Raw genomic sequence first — 24,265 nt, forward strand, 5'->3', positions numbered from 1 at the left:
AATACAGTAATTCCCCATATAATACAGTAATCTCCCCATATAATACAGTAATCCCCCCATATAATACAGTAATTCCCTTATATAATGCACTAATCCTCCATATAATACAGTAATTCCCCCATATAATACAGTAATTCCCCCATATAATACAGTAATCTCCCCATATAATACAGTAATCCCCCATATAATACAGTAATTCCCTTATATAATGCACTAATCCTCCATATAATACAGTAATCCCCCCATATAATACAGTAATCCCCCATATAATACAGTAATCCCCCATATAATGCACTAATCCTCCATATAATACAGTAATCCCCCATATAATACAGTAATCCCCCCATATAATACAGTAATCCCCCATATAATACAGTAATCCCCCATATAATGCAGTAATCCCCCCACGTAGTACAGTAATCCTTTATATAATACAGTAATACCCTGATATAATACAGTAATCCCCCCATATAATGCACTAATCCTCTATATAATACAGTAATCCCCCATATAATACAGTAATCCCCCATATAATGCAGTAATCCCCCCATATAATACAGTAATCCCCCATATAATACAGTAATCCCCCATATAATGCAGTAATCCCCCCATATAATACAGTAATCCCCCATATAATACAGTAATCCCCCATATAATGCAGTAATCCCCCCATATAATACAGTAATCCCCCATATAATGCAGTAATCCCCCCATATAATACAGTAATCCCCCATATAATACAGTAATCCTCCATATAATACAGTAATTCCCCCATATAATACAGTAATTCCCTTATATAATGCACTTATCCCCCATATAATACAGTAATTCCCCCATATAATACAGTAATCCCCCCATATAATGCAGTGATACCCCATATTATACAGTAATACCCCCATATAATGCACTAATCTTCCATATAATACAGTAACCCCCCATATAATACAGTAATCCTCCATATAATACAGTAATCCCCCCATATAATACAGTAATCCCCTATATAATAAAGTAATTCCCCCATATAATACAGTAATTCCCCCATATAATACAGTAATTCCCTTATATAATGCACTTATCCCCCATATAATACAGTAATCCTCCATATAATACAGTAATCCCCCCATATAATACAGTAATCCCCCATATAATACAGTAATTTCCCCATATAATACAGTAATTCCCTTATATAATGCACTAATCCTCCATATAATACAGTAATCCCCCATATAATACAGTAATCCCCCATATAATACAGTAATTCCCCCATATAATACAGTAATTCACTTATATAATGCACTAATCCTCCATATAATACAGTAATCCCCCCATATACAGTAACCCCCCATATAATACAGTAATCCTCCATATAATACAGTAATCCCCCCATATAATACAGTAATCCCCCATATAATACAGTAGTTCCCCCATATAATACAGTAATTCCCTTATATAATGCACTAATCCTCCATATAATACAGTAATCCCCCATATAATACAGTAATCCCCCCATATAATACAGTAATCCCCCATATAATACAGTAATCCCCCATATAATGCACTAATCCTCCATATAATACAGTAATCCCCCATATAATACAGTAATCCCCCATATAATGCACTAATCCCCCCATATAATACAGTAATCCCCCCATATAATACAGTAATCCCCCATATAATACAGTAATCCCCCATATAATGCACTAATCCTCCATATAATACAGTAATCCCCCATATAATACAGTAATCCCCCAAATAATGCAGTAATCCCCCCATATAATACAGTAATCCTCCATATAATACAGTAATCCCCCTTATAATGCAGTCATCCCCTATATAATACAGTAATTCCCCCATATAATACAGTAATCCCCCATATAATACAGTAACCCCCATATAATACAGTAATCCTCCATATAATACAGTAATCCCCCCATATAATACAGTAATCCCCCATATAATACAGTAATTCCCCCATATAATACAGTAATTCCCTTATATAATGCACTAATCCTCCATATAATACAGTAATCCCCCATATAATACAGTAATCCCCCATATAATACAGTAATTCCCTTATATAATGCACTAATCCTCCATATAATACAGTAACCCCCCATATAATACAGTAATCCCCCCATATAATACAGTAATCCCCCCATATAATACAGTAATCCCCCATATAATGCAGTGATACCCCATATTATACAGTAATTCCCCCATATAATGCACTAATCTTCCATATAATACAGTAATCCCCCATATAATACAGTAATCCCCCCCATATAATACAGTAATCTCCCCATATAATACAGTAATCCCCCATATAATACAGTAATCCCCCGTATATTAGGACTCCCCCCGTTTCCCATGATCTCCCCATATCTACAAATAAACATTGTTTTATTGTCATATAATACAGTAATCCCCCATATAATGCACTAATCCTCCATATAATACAGTAACCCCCCATATAATACAGTAATCCCCCATATAATACAGTAATCCCCCATATAATGCAGTAATCCCCCCATATAATACAGTAATCCCCCATATAATACAGTAATCCCCCTTATAATGCAGTCATCCCCTATATAATACAGTAATTCCCCCATATAATACAGTAATCCCCCATATAATACAGTAACCCCCCATATAATACAGTAATCCTCCATATAATACAGTAATCCCCCTTATAATACAGTAATTCCCTTATATAATGCACTAATCCTCCATATAATACATTAATCCCCCATATAATGCAGTAATCCCCCCATATAATACAGTAATCCCCCATATAATACAGTAATCCCCCTTATAATGCAGTCATCCCCTATATAATACAGTAATTCCCCCATATAATACAGTAATCCCCCATATAATACAGTAATCCTCCATATAATACAGTAATCCCCCATATAATACAGTAATTCCCTTATATAATACAGTAATTCCCCCATATAATACAGTAATCCCCCATATAATACAGTAATTCCCCCATATAATACAGTAATTCCCTTATATAATGCACTAATCCTCCATATAATACAGTAATCCCCCATATAATACAGTAATCCCCCATATAATACAGTAATTCCCCCATATAATACAGTAACCCCCCATATAATACAGTAATCCCCCATATAATACAGTAATCCCCCATATAATACAGTAATTCCCTTATATAATGCACTAATCCCCCATATAATGCACTAATCCTCCATATAATACAGTAACCCCCCATATAATACAGTAATCCCCCCATATAATACAGTAATCCCCCCATATAATACAGTAATCCCCCATATAATGCAGTGATACCCCATATTTTACAGTAATACCCCCATATAATGCACTAATCTTCCATATAATACAGTAATCCCCCATATAATACAGTAATCCCCCATATAATACAGTAATCCCCCCATATAATACAGTAATCCCCCATATAATACAGTAATACCCCCATATAATACAGTCATCCCCCATATAATACAGTAATTCCCCCATATAATACAGTAATCCCCCATATAATACAGTAATCCCCCCATATAATACAGTAATCTCCCCATATAATACAGTCATCCCCCATATAATACAGTAATTCCCCCATATAATACAGTAATTCCCCCATATAATACAGTAATCCCCCATATAATACAGTAATCTCCCCATATAATACAGTAATCCCCCCATATAATACAGTAATCTCCCCATATAATACAGTAATCCCCCATATAATACAGTAATCCCCCCATATAATACAGTAATCTCCCCATATAATACAGTAATCCCCCGTATATTAGGACTCCCCCCGTTTCCCATGATCTCCCCATATCTACAAATAAACATTGTTTTACTCCATGTCTCCACCTAGAGGCCGCGCTGGGAAACGCTTCCTTCCTATTCACTTCACGTCTTCATTCAGCTGGACGGACGTTTTTATATAAGTCATTATATATATCCTGCACAGCGGCTGCTGGTGGGGGCCCCGGGGCTACAAGTAAATGGCGCTTCTGTAATTGGAGATCTGAGAGAGGGACAGGCGCATGGAATATGCACAGCGCGGTCTGACAAGTGTCCGCAGGCAAACTGTCCGTCAGGGAATTCCATGTGAGCTGCCTATCAATGGCTTCCTGAGCGGCAGGAGGATTCTGGGAGTGAGAGCTCAGACTATTACAGCGCCAGGATAGACGGCTAATCTGCAAATGGCCGAGCAGGATGGGGCCCTGCTGTGCCGTATGGATGCGGCACACAAACTATATGCAGACATGGCGCAGGCATCCGGGGGGATTTATTCCATCCGCCAATCTAATGGAACACGGACAGATGCGATACACGAGTCAGATATGTCAGATGCGCGAGTACTATACTATGACGGCAGAGTACACCGCTATATTGGACACGGCCCTCAAGATGTTCCTCTGCTTTCACTTTCATTGTTGCAACTTTTTCTACCTCTTGGCTGCACTTGCAGTTGCGTAAGCCATGTTTTGTATTGCACTGAAAAAGAACCTCAGTAAACGGACGTTATTCTGGTTAAGCTACTGGACTCTGGCTATCATTCTACACCTACACACCCGGTTACATTTGGGTTATCCAAACCTGTGGAAGCACTGCCTGTCTGACGAGGGGGGGGTTACCAACTCCACTCCAGGCTACCGGGACAAGTGCTTACGTGACTCACACCCACCTGGCCGCCACAACACTGGCATAGCTACCCCGCCCACCAGCAACCCAGCCTGAGTTCCAGCCCTTTTGGCCAAAAGTTTCATGTGTGCTGTGTCCCCAGTTCCATCCCTGAAACCTGTTTAAGTTGCTGTGCCCAGATCTGCCGTGAACTCTCCCCTGATCCCTTTTTGCCCTTTCTTGTGAGGAAAGAGGCGGCTGCTATACCTGAATGCTGCACTATATGGTGTATATAAACTGACGCATCGTGGCACCACTACCGGTGTATAGGGACTGATGGACTTTCATATTTGTATATATGTTCCACAAAGGTTCCAGTACCCAAGAGTGCATGCACTATAAACGATTGAATTATTGCTTTTTGCTTTTTACGTTGTGTTACGCTGTCATACTCTGTATGTGTATTTATTGTAGGTGCCAATCGAAAATTACCCATGCTGTACTCACCTTCTCTCGTGAGTTTTCCCATAGGTGCTACGCTGCGGATAGCTTATTTTGAGTGGGGGAGTATGTAGTATCCCAGCACAGGTTTGCCACTAACTTTTTATAGCACCTGGGCAAAGTAACTCTTACCAGGTTCTCACAGTGGGATATAGTGCATTCTGTTTTGTAATTTACTTCTATTAAAAAATCTCCAGTCTTCCAGTACTTATCAGCTGCTGTATGGCCTGCAGGAAGTGGTGTATTTTCTCCAGTCTGACACAGTGCTCTCTGCTGCCACCTCTGTCCATGTCAGGAACTGTCCAGAGCAGAAGAGGTTTTCTTTGGGGATTTGCTACTGCTCTGGACAGTTCCTGACAGGACAGAACAGGACAGAAGTGGCAGCAGAAAAGGAGCACTGTGCCATACTGGAGAGAATACACCACTTCCTGCGGGACATACAGCAGCTGATAAATACTCCCAACAAAACACAGTAATCACTGAACTCAAGGAGAACAGTGAAAAAAACTCCACTAATGCCACAGAGTCTCCACAGAGTCTCCACTGATGCCCCCAAAAAATTAAATATGCAAAACAGGAGTCCGTGGAGTCTCAGTTGCGAGTCTCAAAACACGGGATAGCCAGATATCTCTAGCCTGTTGCCACGGGGTGCCTCCATGATGGGGAGAGCACCACACCACCCTGATAAATAGCCACTTAAAGTGACACTGTCACCCCCTTAGTGCATTCTGACATCTCTACACAGGTGTAAAGGGTAAATTTAGTGTTTTTCATATCTTATTTCATATCATACGTCATGGTGCTTGTTCAAGTAAAAAGTGTCCTTTTATCAACTGCAGATTGTATTAAGTGGGCGTGGCCTCTCGGCACTAGCGCCACATAACCCCGCCCACAACGGCACGGTTGGCCCCGCCCCCTTGACGCCCATTGGTTGCCCAACGTAAAGGGGGTGGAGTCTAGACCTTTCGGCCAGCCTGTTCCAATGGCCAGCGAGGGGGCGGGGCCAATTGTGCCGTTGTGGGCGGGGTTATGTGGCGCTAGTGCCGCGAGGCCACGCCCACTTAATACAATCTGCAGATGATAAAAGGACACTTTTTACTTGAACAAACACCATGACGTATGATATGAAATAAGATATGAAAAACACTAAATTTACCCTTTACACCTGTGTAGAGATGTCAAAATGAACAAAGGGGGTGACAGTGTCACTTTAAGTCCCATTTCCCTATTTCTGTTCCAATACTGGCAACCGAGTGGGACTTAAGGGGCTATTTATCAGGGTGGTGTGGTGCTCTCCCCATCATGGAGGCACCCCGTGGCAACAGGCTAGAGATATCTGGCTATCCCGTGTTTTGAGACTCGCAACTGAGACTCCACGGACTCCTGTTTTGCATACAGCTGATAAATACTGGAAGAATTGAGACATTCAAATAGAAATAAATTACAAATCTCTGGCACTTTGTAAGACTAGTTGACGTGAAAGAAATCCTTTCCTATAAAGACGGCGCACAGATTTCTTTGTTAAAACCAACTTTATTACAAAAGGAAATGATGCAGGATTTATTAAAGGTTTAAAACGTTCTGAGAATAGAAACTGTATGAGAGAACGGGGGTCCATCCTCTGATACACCGCTCATTCCTGAGACATGCTGCCATCCACACCCATCACTGCTCCCCGACTCATTCCAATAACACCACCCTCAGCATGCTGGGAGTTGTAGTTTTGCAACCCCTAGAGAGACCAAGACTGTTCACAATTAAAGGGGTACTATCAACTGGTGTCAGTAAGTTACATAGATTTGTAATTTACTTCTATTAAAAAATCGCCAGTATTCCAGTATTTATCAGCTGATGTATGTCCTGCAGGAAGTGGAGTATTCTTTCCAGTCTACAGAACAGAAGAGGTTTTCTATGGGGATTTGCTGCTGTTCTGGACAGTTCCTGACATGGACAGAGGTGGCAGCAGAGAGCACTGTGTCAGACTGGAGGGAATACACCACTTCCTGCAGGACATACAGCAGCTTCTAAGTACTGGAAGACACAAATCCATATAACTTTCTGGAACCAGTTGATTTAAAAGAAAAATATTTTCGCCAGAGTACCCCTTTAATTATACCATCATTGGCATCACGTAGTCACTGGCTCCTCCATCTAAAGCTTTATCATCCATAATGCTCCTTGTTCTGCATATATAGACTCCTATGTGTCTTATCCTATATTGAATACATACATCCTTTATCTTTATATACACCTCTCTATATACACTGCTGTGTATGTAGCTCTATAAATATTACACAACATTTACATAGGATGAATACAGATATCAGTGGCGTTCTGCTTGGATACGCCATCAGTATCCGATCAATGTCATCTTGGCCTTAAAGGGGTTGTTCACCAAAAATATTTTTTCTTTCATATCAACTGGTGTCAGACAGTTATACAGATTTATAATTTACTTTTATTAAAAATCTCCAGTCTTCCTGTACTTATCAGCTGCTGTATGTCCTACAGGAAGTGGTGTATTCTCTCCAGTCTGACATGGACAGAGGTGGCAGCAGAGAGCACTGTGTCAGACTGGAGAGAATACACCACTTCCTGCAGGACATACAGCGGCTGATAAGCACTGGAAGACTGAAGATTTTTAATAGAAGTAAATTACAAATCTCTGGCACTTTCTGGCACAAGTTGATTACAAAGAAAATAAAAATTGGGGTAAACAATCCCTTTAACTGAAGTGGTAGCCACACTGGACTTATGTTGGCCCATACGGCTTCTTGTGCGGAGCTTTATACCGTGGCTATGACTCCAATCTATATACAGGTATATACCGTCCATTATATACAGATCCACATAATTCTGTGTGTGCGCTAATTCTGTACAGTCCATGTATTTTACATATAATATATCTGCCCAGGTCCGTCCCGTGCTCCGCGTACAGCCCATAGACAATGGCGCCCAGTTACGACAAGCGACAACAACGCAAGATCCTGCCCGCCTCCTGTCCGTCATCTTCATCCGGAGACTTGAGCCGCAGAATGGGGGGATCTCCGCTGGTGGGGGTGTAGTATACAGGGGTCCCGTTCGAGCACCATGGCGGGGTTCCGGGGTCACTGGAGTAGTCTATACTCCCAGATCCCAGCAGCTCACTAGTACTCCTGGCCAGGTATCGCCCCTGCTTGGCCGCCATCCTCTGTCTTTTTAGCTCTGAGAGGGTGAGAGGCGCCTGGTCCAGGATCCCCCTCCATAGAGGACTTTGTGAATACGAGGACAGGGAGTGGTTGCTGTTGCCGTTGGTTAGTGGGGTGGGTACCGGAGAATCGCTGATAGTCTGGGAACAGTAGAAAGGAGGTAGCGGAGAGCAGTACCCATTCCGATATGGCGGCTCTGGAAAAGGTTCTGCAAAAGTCTCTGGGAAGGCGTCTGGGGATGACAGGATGGAGTTAAGGTCCATAGAATCCCTCTGTAAGGAAAAGATATGTGGGGAAGAGCGATGAGCGGACCTGCCGAAGAGTTCAGGGTCTGCAACATTCTCCGAACATGAACGCTCGGAATTTGACTCCTGATGCTTGGAGAAGTTGGAGGCCGCCCTAGGGAGTCCTGGTGGATACGGCCTGTGGCATTTGGCGGTATCCATGTTTTCCTGGCAGTCCTAGGGCGGCATCCACCTTCTCCAGCGTCTGGGAGTCACATGTCGAACACTTGGGTTTGGAGAACGTTGCCGAACCCAAACACTAATGGGAAGTGACTGACTATGAATAGTAAGAACCAAGACGGGAGGACACCATACACCTTATACTGTCGGCCAGTGGGGTGGGGGCACCGTCCGGCCCTGTACTCACCCTTTGCATGTCCGGACTGCCATCTTCTTCATCGTGAACCCCCTCTGGATCTCCGACAGAGACGAGGCACTGCCACACCACCGCCTCCTTCTCATACTCCCGCCTGTACATGTTTGTTCTCTCCGATAAGCTGGCGCGCCGTACGACCTTCCTGAAAGACAAGATGACTGTCAGACATCAACCATGAGAGGAGGATGGACTGAATGGATGCAGACAAGTAAGCAGACTGATCGTCCAATAGATACCAGAGACAGCGGAGAAAGCATATGGGGAGATATATAGATGAGAGTGTTTTATCACTACTTCCATAAGTGGCTATTACCTGTTACTATACGCTCTCTCTCCTCTATATACTGTCATCTATTATGATCCAGGACTCGGTGAACCAGCTGCTTCCTGTCATAACAGGATGTCGCTTTTATTTCTCTGCACCTTATATAATGGTATATTGTTATACTGAGAATAAGAAGAAGACGGAACGGATCTGCTGGGAGTGTGAGCGGCCGTCACCTATGACATATGGCGTCCTCCGTGTAGCAGAACAAAGCACATTATCGGCCTAGGCCATTGTTGTGAAGAACACAAGTCTTCTGTTGTGTGTGTTGGTGCGGAGGACCTCGGGAATGGACAAAATCTGTGTCTGTATAACACTAATCCCTGTTCTTCTCACTAGTTTGCACTAATCCCTGTTCTTAAAGGGGTAGTGCAGCGCTAAACAATTATTCACATTATTCGCCCCCTTCCCCGTGTTTCCCCCCACCCACACCAAACCCGGAAGTGTAGTGCACAGTTATGCTCAGCCAATCGCGGCTGAGTAGCTGATGACGTGGCAGAGGGCGTCCGGCACTAGGGACGGTCGGAGCGGTTCGGCCGTACGTCCGAAGATGACATCATTGGCACAAGATGGCGGACGGGGGTCAGCAAGAAGCAGGTATGTATAGAGCACTACACTTCCGGGTCTGGTGTGGGTGGGGGGAAACACAGGGAAGGGGGCAATTCACTAACATAACATACATTACAAAGTTGGATAACTTTGTAATGTGTGTTATTTAGTGAATAATTGTTTAGCGCCGCACTACCCCTTTAATAATAATAATAGTTATAATAATAATAATAATAATAATAATGTTTTTGCAGCAGATTCTGATTCTGCAGCACTTCACCTATCTGTATGTTTTTTGGGTGTGGGAGGAAACCGTAGTACCCGGAGGAAACCCACGCAAACACGGCGAGAACATACAAACTCTTTGCAGATGTTGCCCTTGGTGGGATTTGAACCCAGGACCCCAGCGCTGCAAGGCTACAGTGCTAACTACCTGTTCTTCTCACTAGTTTGCACGAATCCTTGTTCTTCTCACTAGTTTGCATTAATCTCTGTTCTTCTCACTAGTTTGCACGAATCCCTGTTCTTCTCACTAGTTTGCACGAATCCTTGTTCTTCTCACTAGTTTGCATTAATCTCTGTTCTTCTCACTAGTTTGCACAAATCCCTGTTCTTCTCACTAGTTTGCACAAATCTCTGTTCTTCTCACTAGTTTGCACTAATCTCTGTTTTATCACTAGTTTGCACGAATCCTTGTTCTTCTCACTTGTTTGCACGAATCTCTGTTCTTCTCACTAGTTTGCACAAATCCCTGTTCTTCTCACTAGTTTGCACTAATCCCTGTTCTTCTCACTAGTTTGCACTAATCCCTGTTCTTCTCACTAGTTTGCACTAATCCCTGTTCTTCTCACTAGTTTGCACTAATCTGTTTTTATCACTAGTTAGGAAGGGCACGGAGCGGGAGGCGCAGACCTAGCGGAGGCCCAGCATGACTAGGTTAGCTGGGAATATAGTTTAAGGGGTTAAGTGGGGCAGTAAGGGGTTAAGTGTGAGCCAGTTGGGAGGGGGTGAGGGGTTTGAGGAGAAAACGCGGGAGTTGCTAGGTGAGTCACTTACAAACGGACGCGGTGTTATAAGAAGAGGAGGAAGAGGTGGAGCTACAGTTCTTGCCGGACCCGATTCAGCCCGCCCGCCCGCCCTATTACAGGCTTTTGGTGTTCGGGTGTGGGCTTTGGGTGCTTTCTTTGTCATGGCAGCCTGCGGTAGGGAGGTCCTGCAGGGCACGTTAAGGTGGTAATTTGGATGGGGACCCATAAGAGGGATGATACTCCCCGCTTGTTTGGTGGCTTGTGGATGGGAAATGGTGCAGTGCCAGATGACAGATTTGTCAGCCCCTGAGTCGGCGCGGTGCGGCTGGGGGGATAGCCAGGAATACTGGTGCTGCTGCAGGGTGCTCTGCCAGACCTCCCTAGTCATAATGGGTTAACTAATGTTATGGTTATTATTGTTATTTATTTTTATGTTTGTTAATTATTGGAAGCACTTTTAATAAAGAGGCTGTTATGGCCAATTTTTTCCAACGTTAAAGGAGGTGTCCTCAATTAATGGGCGAAAGGGGGGAGGGGGTGTGTGGTATACGGGGTTTTAGTGGGGGGGTAGTGGTCGGTAGGGGATAGACGAAGGGACTCAGCAATACCTTAAGTCATGCACTAATCCCTGTTCTTCTCACTAGTTTGCACAAATCCCTGTTCTTCTCACTAGTTTGCACAAATCTCTGTTCTTCTCACTAGTTTGCACTAATCTCTGTTTTTATCACTAGTTTGCACGAATCCTTGTTCTTCTCACTAGTTTGCATTAATCTCTGTTCTTCTCACTTGTTTGCACGAATCCCTGTTCTTCTCACTAGTTTGCACTAATCCCTGTTCTTCTCACTAGTTTGCACGAATCCTTGTTCTTCTCACTAGTTTGCACAAATCCCTGTTCTTCTCACTAGTTTGCACTAATCCCTGTTTTTCTCACTAGTTTGCATTAATCTCTGTTCTTCTCACTAGTTTGCACTAATCCCTGTTCTTCTCACTAGTTTGCACTAATCCCTGTTCTTCTCACTAGTTTGCACTAATCTGTTTTTATCACTAGTTTGCACTAATCCCTGTTCTTCTCACTAGTTTGCACTAATCCCTGTTCTTCTCACTAGTTTGCACTAATCCCTGTTCTTCTCACTAGTTTGCACTAATCCCTGTTCTTCTCACTAGTTTGCACTAATCCCTGTTCTTCTCACTAGTTTGCACTAATCCCTGTTCTTCTCATTAGTTTCGCTTCTGAAATCTACAGCCAAAAGAGTAGCGTTGTACGGATCTGTCAAACTGTTCAGGTTTGGCAACGTCCTCCGACCCCTAACGCTTGGCATTTGACTCTCTGCGGCTGAAGAAGTTGGATGCGACCCTAGAGAGTCCTGGAAAACATGGATACAGACATAGGCAGAATCCAACTTCTGCAGCCGCAGGGAAATCAGTGCCAATCGGTAGGGTTCGGAGAATGTTGCCAAACTTGAACAGTTTGACAGATCCATTCATTGCTACACAAGAGGTTATGCCAGGATTGAATGTTACCCCCTATCGACAGGATAAGGCATAACTAGCTGATTGGTGGACATCCAACCACTGGGACCCCCACCGGTCCTGTATACCCCTAGTGAACAGAGCAGCAGTGTGTATACCCAGCCATGGCTCAGTCACTTTGTCACAATCATAATTAATCACGGCATCTGGAGGGTTAAACTATTGAATCAGCCTCTAGACAAATGGCAGCGGTGTCAGGTGAGTGACAGCGGTTCTATATATATATGAATATGACTGTCAGCCACCAAAACACATATGGGCAGTCACTTTGGAGTTAGGGGCAGTCAAACCCACCAATTTTGGGGGCATAGGACTCTCTCCAATGGCAGATGCCAAAGGAAAGAGAGGCACACTAGCTACATACCTGACCTTTCATCTTCATAGGAGATAAGCCATTGCCGCAGTTGTCTGGCAGCGGCTTATTTCCTTTTTCCCACTGGGAACAGTTGTCAAGCATGCATAGGGGGATTGAAGGAATGGCCGGAGTCAATGGTCACTGGCATAGGTAGGGTGCAGTTTCGGAGGCTATATAAGGTGGAGGACCATACTGACCCATGACTCCCGGTGCTGGAGCTCCTGCGGCTCAGAGATGACTTGTTCTTCTGTTGAGACTTCATGATAAGGTCGTGTTTGTGCTTCAGCTCTAGGAGCAGAGAGCGGAGCTCCTCATCCTCACACAGATCTGGGGACACATTACAGAGACGGACATGTGAGTGCAAGATAAACACGACTGCAGGACAAACACAGGAGAGTGGAGGATAAGAAATCCTATAGGATCGCTCAGAATCTGTCATTGTGCAGCGTCCCACTATGTGTAACACTTTGTTATTGTTCATTGGTTGTAGGATATTGTTGAGGCACTTCTCTATGTTTGCACTGTATTGTATTGTATGTCGTTTGCTTGTTTTGCTTAAGGAGAAGTCCGGCGAAAATTTTTATTGAAGTATTGTACTGCCCCCCAAAAGTTATACAAATCCCCAATATACAGTTATTACGAGAAATGCTTATAAAGTGCTTTTTCCCTGCACTTACTACTGCATCAAGGCTTCACTTCCTGGATAACATGGTGATGTCACTTCCTGGATAACATGGTGATGTCACTTCCTGGATAACATGGTGATGTCACTTCCTAGATAACATGGTGATGTCACTTCCTGGATAACATGGTGACGTCACTTCCTGGATAACATGGTGATGTCACTTCCTGGATAAACATGGTGATGTCACTTCCTGGATAACATGGTGATGTCACTTCCTGGATAACATGCTGATGTCACTTCCTGGATAACATGGTGATGTCACTCCCTGGATAACATGGTGATGTCACTTCCTGGATAACATGGTGATGTCACTTCCTGGATAACATGGTGATGTCACTTCCTGGATAACATAGTGATGTCACTTCCTGGATAATATGGGGATGTCATTACCTGGATAACATGGTGATTTCACTTCCTGGATAACATGGTGATGTCACTTCCTGGATAACATGGTGATGTCACTTTACAAATACCAAGGTGATGTCACTTCCTGGATAATATGGTGATGTCACGACCCGACTCCCAGAGCTGTGCGGGCTGTGGCTGCTGGAGAGGATGATGGCAGAGGGACACTGGGGGACACAGGGCACTGGAGGGACACTGAGCATCCCCCTGCCATCATCCTCTCCAGCAGCCACAGCCCGCACAGCTCTGGGAGTCGGTTCGTGACATCACCATGTTATCCAGGAAGTGACATCACCATGTTATCCAGGAAGTGAAGTCACCATGTTATCCAGGTAGTGACATCACCATGTTATCTAGGAAGTGACATCACCATGTTATCCAGGTAGTGACATCACCATGTTATCCAGGTAGTGACATCACCATGTTATCCAGGAAGTGACATCACCATGTTATCCAGGAAGTGACATCCCCATTTTAACCAGGAAGTGAAGCCTTGATGGAGTAGTAAATGCAGGGAAAAAGCACTTTATTTGCATTTCCTGTAACAAGTGTATATTGGTAATTTGTATAACTTTCTGGGGGCAATACAGTACTTTAATAAAAATTTTGCTGGACTTCTCCTTTAAGCCTGCATTTCCTGGTGTTATCTTGAACTTGTTGTGAGGAGGAGAGTCCATATACTTTTTATTGCCCATAGACTAACATGGAAAACTTTCAAGAAGGTGGGAGGTCCTTGCCCAAGCCCTTGCTTTTCCCATCCTAGAGACAGGACATAAGGTGTAGAGTACAGCGAGAAGAGGAGAGGGATGCCCAAACTCCCTTCATCCAAGAGAGCAGGCCTAGAACCCAGGTGCCCTAGACTAGAGAGCAGGCCTAGAACCCAGGTGCCCTAGACTAGAGAGCAGGCCTAGAACCCAGGTGCCCTAGACTAGAGAGCAGGCCTAGAACCCAGGTCCCCTAGACTAGAGAGCAGGCCTAGAACCCAGGTGCCCTAGACTAGAGAGCAGGCCTAGAACCCAGGTGCCCTAGACTAGAGAGCAGGCCTAGAACCCAGGTGCCCTAGACTAGAGAGCAGGCCTAGAACCCAGGTCCCCTAGACTAGAGAGCAGGCCTAGAACCCAGGTGCCCTAGGCTAGAGAGCAGGCCTAGAACCCAGGTCCCCTAGACTAGCGAGCAGGCCTAAAACCCCAGGTGCCCTTGACTCGAGAGTAGGCTAGAATCCCAGGTGCCCTTGACTAGAGAGCAGGCCTAGAACCCAAGTGCCCTTGACCGGAGAGCAGGCTAGAACCCAGGTGCCTGTGACTAGAGAGCAGACCTAGAACTCAGGTGCCAATGTAGGTAAATCCCATACAAAGTGAGGAAAATACTCTAGCAATAGCCTGCTGTGTCCAAGTGGAATAGAGGAGGAAGCTGAGAAAAAAGATTTCCAAGACACTGGGGAGAAGTCGTACAAGGACCTCAGGGCTGTTCTAAGATCCCTTCATGCCAGGCCTAGTATCCTTGTGGCTCCTCCCACAGGGCTTCGGGCCAGGCCTAGTATCCTTGTGGCTCCTCCCACAGGGCTTCGGGCCAGGCCTAGTATCCTTGTGGCTGCTGAGCTACACTCAATGTTACCTGCAAAAGATCAACTGTAAGTACCTTCCATGTGTAAACCCTGCAGAAAACCAACCAGTGAAGAGGGGACTGTGGTCTGTAATCCCATCTCTTCACTACATATACCCCAACTTATACAAGAGCATCCCTAGTTCTTGGTGACCCTCACAAGGCAGGGCAGACATGTCCATATTTACTACCATAGTCGTGGTGTCCCACCACGGGTGTTCCTTGTACGGCACCTGTCACAAAAGCCCTCCACTCAAAGGTTAGGTGGTGATGAAGGTATTTATTGGTTTCACCACCAGATGTCAGTATTTTGTATGTGAACTTTTATTTGTTGCACAGCTGTAGTGAACACAGGGTTACTGTTTTTCTATATTGTGTGATCCTGTGACCAACTAGAGATACTCCTTTTTCTTCTACCTATCTCTATGCTTCTTTCTCTGCACACTTTATTTTCCACTACTCACAGGGGCTCTTACACACCCTGGTAGGAAGTAGTCACTTGGTGGAAGGAAGTGTAGCATTAGTTTCCTTCTGATTCTCTTGGGAGAAGGACACACACAGAGTAGGCATCCCTGCTAAAGTTAGCCAGGGCCTGGCTCTGCCAGTACCCCTGCCCGGGACAGTCCAGCTGTGTTAGTGGAGTAAAGACACATGTGTATATGGCAACCAGAGACATTCAGTTCATTCTTAGTCTATCTATCCAAGTAACTATGCAGTGCTAGATCCTACGAGGAGGACAAGTCAGGGATGATCACAGCCCACGCCGAGAACCTCTCTCAACAGTGCAGGGCGGTGTCCTAGGACAGAGGAACTGATCCGGATAGAGCAAAGTTATCGTAACGAAGGTCTACGTACTCTATCTCACAGTGCAGGTGATAATTTCAGACACTTAGCTACACCCAGGTAAACACGATTGGGGCTTTTGTCACCCTAGGAGCACAGGTATCCTGTTACTGTAGGGCAAAAGGAGGTCAGCGACAATATAGTCGAAACATGGGCACAAGTATCTCTCAAGTATTCTCTCTAAAGTTCTGGCAGAGCACATAACTAGCTTGGGTTGGGACTGCTCTGACAAACTCTTCTCCTTTTCTCTTCACTGCTCAACTCTAAGCTACACCAGTACCGCTACATCTACCTCTATTGTATCAACACTTTCAAATATCTCCCAGCACAGATCCAGCACCAAGTCCTTTGCTGCCATTTTCCCCTTTCTGTGGATAGTGGTATCGATAGTCCGGGTGGGTCAATATTCACTCAGGACTACCGTGAAAAGTAACCAAGGGACCCATCAAAGCCCGGCAGGTCACCGACCACTGGGGAATAGTACAGCCCTAACAACAAAGCCGGTATACCACCACACCTGTGTGCTGAACGAGCATTGGCCTCACGACAGTTCCATCCCTGGCTGAGCCGTACACCGACCAACCAGCACAGGAGTGGCGTCACCAGGAACCACTTAGCAGGTGACCGGTTGAGCAGCACCGTACCACATAGGGAGCACACAAAACCAAGCTCACCAAGAGGCGTCTCATCCAGCGAGGTCTTACTGTTCAGACTGGCCCCGTGCGACACTAAAATCTCGGCCACGTAGATCTGCGAGGGAATTAGAAAAGAATTAGGTCAATAATAGCGGAGGAAAAAGATGAAGTCTCACATTTCCATGAATACAGCGCGTCAGCGTCTCAGAAGATACGGGCTGTCTGACCGATATCTGGGTCACGGACTGATAGAGTCATAAGGCAATGGTAGGGACTAGAGAAAGTTTCCATGGGTAAAGGGGCACTCCGATGATACACAGCTCTTTTACCCCACATGTCTATAGCTGAAAGGACTTCAGATAAAGCAACCATCACTTTCATGCTGCCCGAATCACAAGTCATCAGCGTGGTCCCCGGAGGAGCCTAAATGTGTCACAGTCTCTAACACCTGAACATAAATGTGTTACAATCTCTAACACCAGAGCATAGATGTGTCACAGTCTCTAACACTGGAGCATAGATGTGTCACAGTCTCTAACACCAGCGTATAGATGTGTCACAGTCTCTAACACCAGAGTATAGATGTGTCACAGTCTCTAACACCAGAGTATAGATGTGTCACAGTCTCTAACACCAGAGTATAGATGTGTCACAGTCTCTAACACCAGAGTATAGATGTGTCACAGTCTCTAACACTGGAGCATAGATGTGTCACAGTCTCTAACACCGGAGCCTAGATGTGTCACAGTCTCTAACACCAGAACATAGATGTGTCACAGTCTCTAACACCAGAACATAGATGTGTCACAGTCTCTAACACCAGAACATAGATGCAGTGGCGGTCTTTGGCACCAAGCACCCCAAGCGATCGCTTGGGGCCCCCAACATCCAGGGGGGCCCCCACGCCCCGCTCTTGTGCTCAAGACCACTGGACAGGGCCGCTGCCCCGCTCGCTGCTGCCATCTGAACTGTAACTATGAGCACTCGTAATGAGCGCTCATAGTTACATGCAGCAGCAGCACTGACAGGGCGGGAGACATTGGCCCCCTTCCTGTCAGTCACTCTTGTGGCCGCTTGTGGCAGCTTTGTCCTTGTGGTGCCAGTGACATCACTGGAGCATCGGCGCCAGGACAAGGGGAGTGCGGTCTCTTGTAATCGCAGGGAAAACCCTTCCTGCGGCCACAAGAGTGAAGAGAAGAGGAGAGGAGGAGGTGAGTATAAGTGTTTGTTTTATTGTGTTATATACTATATGGGAGGGGGAGCACACAGGGGTCTGTTTAACTGGGGGGTCTTCTTCGGGGGTCTATATAAATGGGGGGAGCACACAGAGGGGCTATAGACTACTAGGGCTTCACAGAGGGGTCTATATACTACTGGGGGCAGCACACAGGGGGTTTATATACTACTTGGAGCAGCAGAATAGGGTCTATATACAACTTGGAGAGCACACAGGAGGTCTATATCCAAGTAAGGGGGCTATATACTACTGGGGGAGCACACAGGGGTCTATATACTACTGGTGAGGCACACAGGGGGTTTATATACTACTGGGGGAACATACAGGGGGTCTATATACTACTTGTAAGGCACACAGGTGGTCTATATATAACTGGGGGAGCACACAGGGGTCTGTTTACTACTGGAGCAGCACACAAGGGGTCTATATAATACTGGTGGGGCACACAGGGGGTCTATATACTCCTGGGGGAACCATACAGGGGGTTTATATACTACTGGAGGAGCAGACAGGGCTCTATATCCAAGTGGGGGAGCACACAGGAGGTCTTTATCATAGTGGGGGAGCACACAGGGGGCTAAATACCCCTGAGGGAGCACACAGGGGGCCTATATACTAGTGTGGGAGCACACAGGGGGTATATACAACTGGGGGCAGCACACAGGGGGTCTATATACAACTGGGGCAGCACACAGGAGGTCTATATACTTCTGGGGGAGCACACGGGGGGCTATATATAACTGGTGGAACACACAGGGGTCTATATACTACTGGGGGAAGCAAACAAGGGGTATATACTACTGAGGGCAGGACTCAAGGGATATATACTATTGGGGGCAGCACACAAGGAGTATATATTACTGGCGGTAGCGCACAAGGGGTATATACTACTGGGGGCAACACACATCGGTCTATTGTTTTGGAACGCGTGTCTAGGGGAGGGGGGCCCAGACATAACTTCGCTTGGGGCCCCAGAAATGCCAAGACCGCCCCTGCATAGATGTGTCACAGTCTCTAACACTGGAGCATAGATGTGTCACAGTCTCTAACACTGTAACATAGCTGTGTCACAGTCTCTAACACCAGAGAATAGATGTGTCACAGTCTCTAACACCGGAGCCTAGATGTGTCACAGTCTCTCACACTGGAGCATAGATGTGTCACAGTCTCTAACACCGGAGTATAGATGTGTCACAGTCTCTAACACTGTAACATAGCTGTGTCACAGTCTCTAACACCAGAGAATAGATGTGTCACAGTCTCTAACACTGTAACATAGCTGTGTCACAGTCTCTAACACCAGAGAATAGATGTGTCACAGTCTCTAACACTGGAGCATAGATGTGTCACAGTCTCTAACACTGTAACATAGCTGTGTCACAGTCTCTAACACCAGAGAATAGATGTGTCACAGTCTCTAACACCGGAGCCTAGATGTGTCACAGTCTCTACAATCCTTACCTGTCCCCAGAAAGCAGCAGCATGAAGAGGTTCCCACATGTCCGGATCCTTCATGTCCACACAAGCCCCATTTTCAAGCAAAGTCTCTGCTACTTCTGCAAAACCCCGAGAGGCGGCAACGTGGAGCTACGGAGACAGAGAGTCAGCGGTAACTACATATACATGTACCAGATCTGATGTCAGTGACCTTCTAACCCTGCACAGAGGAACCCCGACCGGGATGGAAAGCTGTCTGAAACCTCAGAAATCGCTATATTCTGATGTGGGACGTCTCCTGTTCACTGACATAGCAAGATGGAGGACTTTTCCTTCAGAGTCTTGCACTTTCAATGTTAAAGGGAGAAAATAAATGTCTTCAAATCAGCTGGTGTCAGAAAGTTATATAGATTTGTAAATTATTTTTATGTATAAATCTCCAGTCTTCCAGTACTTGTCAGCTGCTGTATGTCCTGCAGGAAGTGGTGTATTCTCTCCAGTCTGACACAGTGCTCTCTGCTGCCACCTCTGTCCATGTCAGGAACTGTCCAGAGCAGCAGCAAATCCCCATAGAAAACCTCTCCTGCTCTGGACAGTTCCTGACATGGACAGAGGTGGCAGCAGAGAGCACTGTGTCAGACTGGAGAGAATACACCACTTCCTGCAGGACATACAGCAGCTGATAAGTACTGGAAGACTGGAGATTTTTGTACATAAATAATTTACAGATCTGTATAACTTTCTCACACCAGTTGATATGATTTTTTTTCTCTGGAGTGCCCCTTTAAGGATGTAGATCAGTGTTCCCAGTCCTTTCCAGCTGTTGCATCTGACTTTACCTGTCAGTGCATGATGGGAGTTGTAGTTTGGTAACAGCTGGAGAGCCACTGATCTAGATTATAAATATATATGGCCACTTCTCACAACCAGCGTCATATAGACTGCTCCCTGTATCTCACCAGAGTGGCCCCTTGGCCGTCCGTTCTGTTCAGGTCTTGTCCGGCTGCCACCAGCGCTCTGACATCATTCAGCATGTGACGCTCCGGGGCCTGGCGAGCTTCATTAACCATTTCTTGTGTGATGCCTGGAGAGAGGATTAGATACGAGCAGTGATACCTCCTCATAGTAGCTCAGCCCTAGTCCTGGGGGCTCGGCCCGTCCCGCTCACCTTTGTAGGTCATGCAGCTCTCTATAACGGTGAGCGTAGCTTCATCCTCACACAGGTCGTACACCATGTTACCATCCGCATTCACTGCCAGCAGATCGGCACCGCTGCAGACAGCAAAGAGTCAACAGTCAGCAAATGCAGAGAGAGACCTAAAGTCAATGTCAGATATAAAGGCATTGCACTATATAGTATGCTGATCCAGAGTTACCTTAAAGGGGCAGTTAATAAAAAAATATATATTTTTTTAAATTAACTGGTGCGAGAAAATGCCAGAGATTTGTAATTTACTTCTATTAAAAATCTCCATTCTTCCAGTACTTATAAGCTGCTGTATGTCCTGCAGGAAGTGGTGTATTCTCTCCAGTGTGACACAGTGCTCTCTACTGCTACCTCTGTCCATGTCAGGAACTGTCCAGGGCAGCAGCAAATCCCCATAGAAAACCTCTCCTGCTCTGGACAGTCCCTGACATGGACAGAGGTAGCAGTAGAGAGCACTGTGTCACACTGGAGAGAATACACCACTTCCTGCAGGACATACAGAAGCTGATATATACTGGAAGACTGGAGATTTTTTTTATTAGAAGTGAATTACAAATCTGTATAATTTTTTGACTCCATCATCATCTACATCTTCATCCGATGCTCCCATACATATGCACGCTCATCTCGGCTGAGCATACATGTGTGGCCAGTGGGGAGAGGAAAGAATGCTGCTGCCAGACGCTTCTAGTGATGTTATATCTCATGGGGTCACCTGTCAGGGAAGATTGGGATTGCTCCCATACACATGAGATATGGGGGGCTTCTGCCCAGTGTGTACGGGGGCCTACAGGTTCCATAATTCCAGGTAATATATTTGCTGGCAGGAAATTATTTCCATCTATAAGTGCTGTGCAACCTGCTGAAAAGTGCTGTCCTTCCTCAGCAGTCGGAGCTGCCCTTCCTCAGCAGTCGGAGCTGTCCTTCCTCGGCAGTCGGAGCTGTCCTTCCTCGGCAGTCGGAGCTGTCCTTCCTCGGCAGTCGGAGCTGTCCTTCCTCGGCAGTCGGAGCTGCCCTTCCTCGGCAGTCGGAGCTGTCCTTCCTCAGCAGTCGGAGCTGCCCTTCCTCAGCAGCCGTGATGGTGGCCCCGGCAGGACCCATCACTATGAGCCGCATGAACCCAGATTATCAAATTACATATAATAATCTGATCCAGGAAAAGTCTTTGCAGGATGAAACTCAACTTCAATTTGTTTTAATTGACATTTATGAACCAGATCCTGAGATTTAATTGAATTTTCCCTTCATGTAAAGTGATTGAGTCATTTACATACTAATAATAAGCTGTAAAGGAGGCCAGGCCGATATCCAGGACACCGAGCTCTGGCAACCGGGGGAATAAGATCTGGGGCTGAGGCAACACATTTAAAGAAAAAGAAAAAAAAAATCAACTGGTCCCAGCAAGTGCCAAAGATTTGTAATTTATTTCTATTTAAAAAAAAAAAAAAATCTCCAGTCTTCCAGTACTTATCAGCTGCTGTATGCCCTGCAGGAAGTGGGGTATTCTCTCCAGTCTGACACGGTGCTCTCTGCTGCCACCTCTGTCCATGTCAGAAACTGGCCAGAGCAGCAGCAAATCCCCATAGAAAACCTCTCCTGCTCTGGACAGTCCCTGACATGGACAGAGGTGGCAGCAGAGAGCACTGTCTCAGACTGTAGACAGAGAATACACCACTTCCTGCAGGACATGCAGCAGATGATATGTACTGGAAGACTGGAAATTTGTTAAATAGAAGTATATTACAAACCTCTGGCACTTGTCGGGACCAGTTGATTTAAAAGATTTTTTTTTTTTTTTGGGGGGGGGGGTGAACAACCCCTTTAAAGGCATTGTGCATGGACATCTTATTTGTATATACTGTATATATGTCTATTTATAATCTATTGCCTTATTATACATGGACACAAAGCAATCTATCCTTATAAATGTGCAGAAATAAACAGGATAATCAGCGTTATTGGATGAAAACCTGAAGCGATTACGTGTATTATAGAAGATTATCGGCCATGGAAAAAAATTACGTAGGAAATTATTAATGTGCACAAGGCGGTAATCATCTGTGACTCTGACTAGAATCCAGAATAGGAGAAAGAGCAATACCGCTTGTCACCAGGAGGTGGCAGCAGGACTCCCGGGATGCAGGTTATGTGTGAAGATGAAGGGAGATTCTAAGCTGTAGTAACATTAGGTAAGTGCCATATTTAAAAGGGCACTCCAATGATTTTTTTTCCTCCTTATTAATTGGTATCGGGAAGTTATACAGATTTGTAAATTACTTCATGCAGGACATACAGCAGCTGATAAGTACTGCAAGACTGGAGATTTTTTATATAGAAGTAAATTACAAAGTTTCTGCCACCAACTGATTTAAAACAAAACCTCACCAGAGTACCCCTTTAAGAGAACGAGGTGTCTTGCCTAATAACATGCATGGCAGTGGTGAGGTACAGGATAATAATAAAGAAGTTTCTGGGACTTTTGCATTAAAAACTTCTACATCTGACTGTAGGGGGTCCCACACCTGTCATCCTGCTGATGATTGCCAGATTTACAGCCGCCGCATGCTCTGTAAATGCAGGAAGAAGCAAACAGCGCCATACAGTGTGTAGTGGCCGTGCTGGGTTTATTCACTTTAATAGGAGATGAGCTGCAGTAACCCAGCACGGCCACTACATAATGTATGGCGCTGTTTGCTTCCAGTTCTGTTCTCTTCGTTTCATGGCTCTGGCCAGTTGACCGATCAGATAACGACGACCTATCGTTAGGACAGATCATCAATAGCTGCAATCAGAAAATATATTATCTGCATGTGATTCTAAAATTTATCAGATGATAGCTGCAATACCAGATGCAACCCCTGGACAAGGGTGGCGCTGTTTCCTGCCAAGATGGATAAGTATACAGACATACTTACTGCTGAATCAGGATCCGCACCAGGTTGGTGTGACCACAGGTGGCGGCGGCGTGGAGCGGCGTCCACAGCTCGTTGTCTGTGACATTAACATTAGCACCGTGTGATAAGAGCAACTTGAGCAGATCTTCATAGTTATCAATGCAGCACTGAGGGGACAGAGTGACAGGACAGACCATGTGATATGGCATGTAACAATGAGATATATCCTCCCTGACATCATGACGGGCAGGCAGAGACCGCGGACTAGACAGGACGCCATAGCCCGGACTGGTAGGATGCTGCGGGCGCCAGATAAGAGGATGGCAGAATAAAGCGTGACACTAAAACGCCACTCTGCCATCTCCTTCAATGGACGTGGAATGAATGGGTGAATGGAGATGAAGCAGAGATTCAGATTTCTTATAATGAAGTCTAAAAATATACAAAATAACAATAGTAATTGTCTATCATTATAATAGTATTGGCTTCCTAGGGTTAATTCACACCACAACTGGAAGGCCCCATAGAGTTTAAAGGGGTATTGCGCTTAAACAAAAC

General features: G+C 45.2%; 1 protein-coding gene across 7 annotated transcripts in view; it reads right to left on the minus strand.

The window, feature by feature from the left end:
* Positions 1-7,758: 7,758 nt before the first annotated feature.
* PPP1R16B (protein phosphatase 1 regulatory subunit 16B) overlaps positions 7,759-24,265 on the minus strand; it is a 63,661-nt gene continuing 47,154 nt past the window's right edge. For all 7 annotated transcript variants that reach the window (XM_069951776.1, XM_069951775.1, XM_069951774.1 and 4 more), the window contains 8 exons: positions 23,729-23,874; positions 20,775-20,878; positions 20,566-20,690; positions 19,631-19,756; positions 16,972-17,047; positions 12,960-13,089; positions 8,967-9,117; positions 7,759-8,587 (listed from right to left, as the gene is read on the minus strand). In XM_069951776.1, coding sequence (XP_069807877.1) covers positions 8,087-8,587; positions 8,967-9,117; positions 12,960-13,089; positions 16,972-17,047; positions 19,631-19,756; positions 20,566-20,690; positions 20,775-20,878; positions 23,729-23,874 — 1,359 coding nt within the window. In that variant the 3' untranslated portion in view covers positions 7,759-8,086. The remainder of the gene's footprint in view (positions 8,588-8,966; positions 9,118-12,959; positions 13,090-16,971; positions 17,048-19,630; positions 19,757-20,565; positions 20,691-20,774; positions 20,879-23,728; positions 23,875-24,265) is intronic.

This window comes from Dendropsophus ebraccatus, chromosome 14 (assembly GCF_027789765.1).
Source record: "Dendropsophus ebraccatus isolate aDenEbr1 chromosome 14, aDenEbr1.pat, whole genome shotgun sequence".
Classification (NCBI taxonomy): Eukaryota; Metazoa; Chordata; class Amphibia; order Anura; family Hylidae; genus Dendropsophus; species Dendropsophus ebraccatus.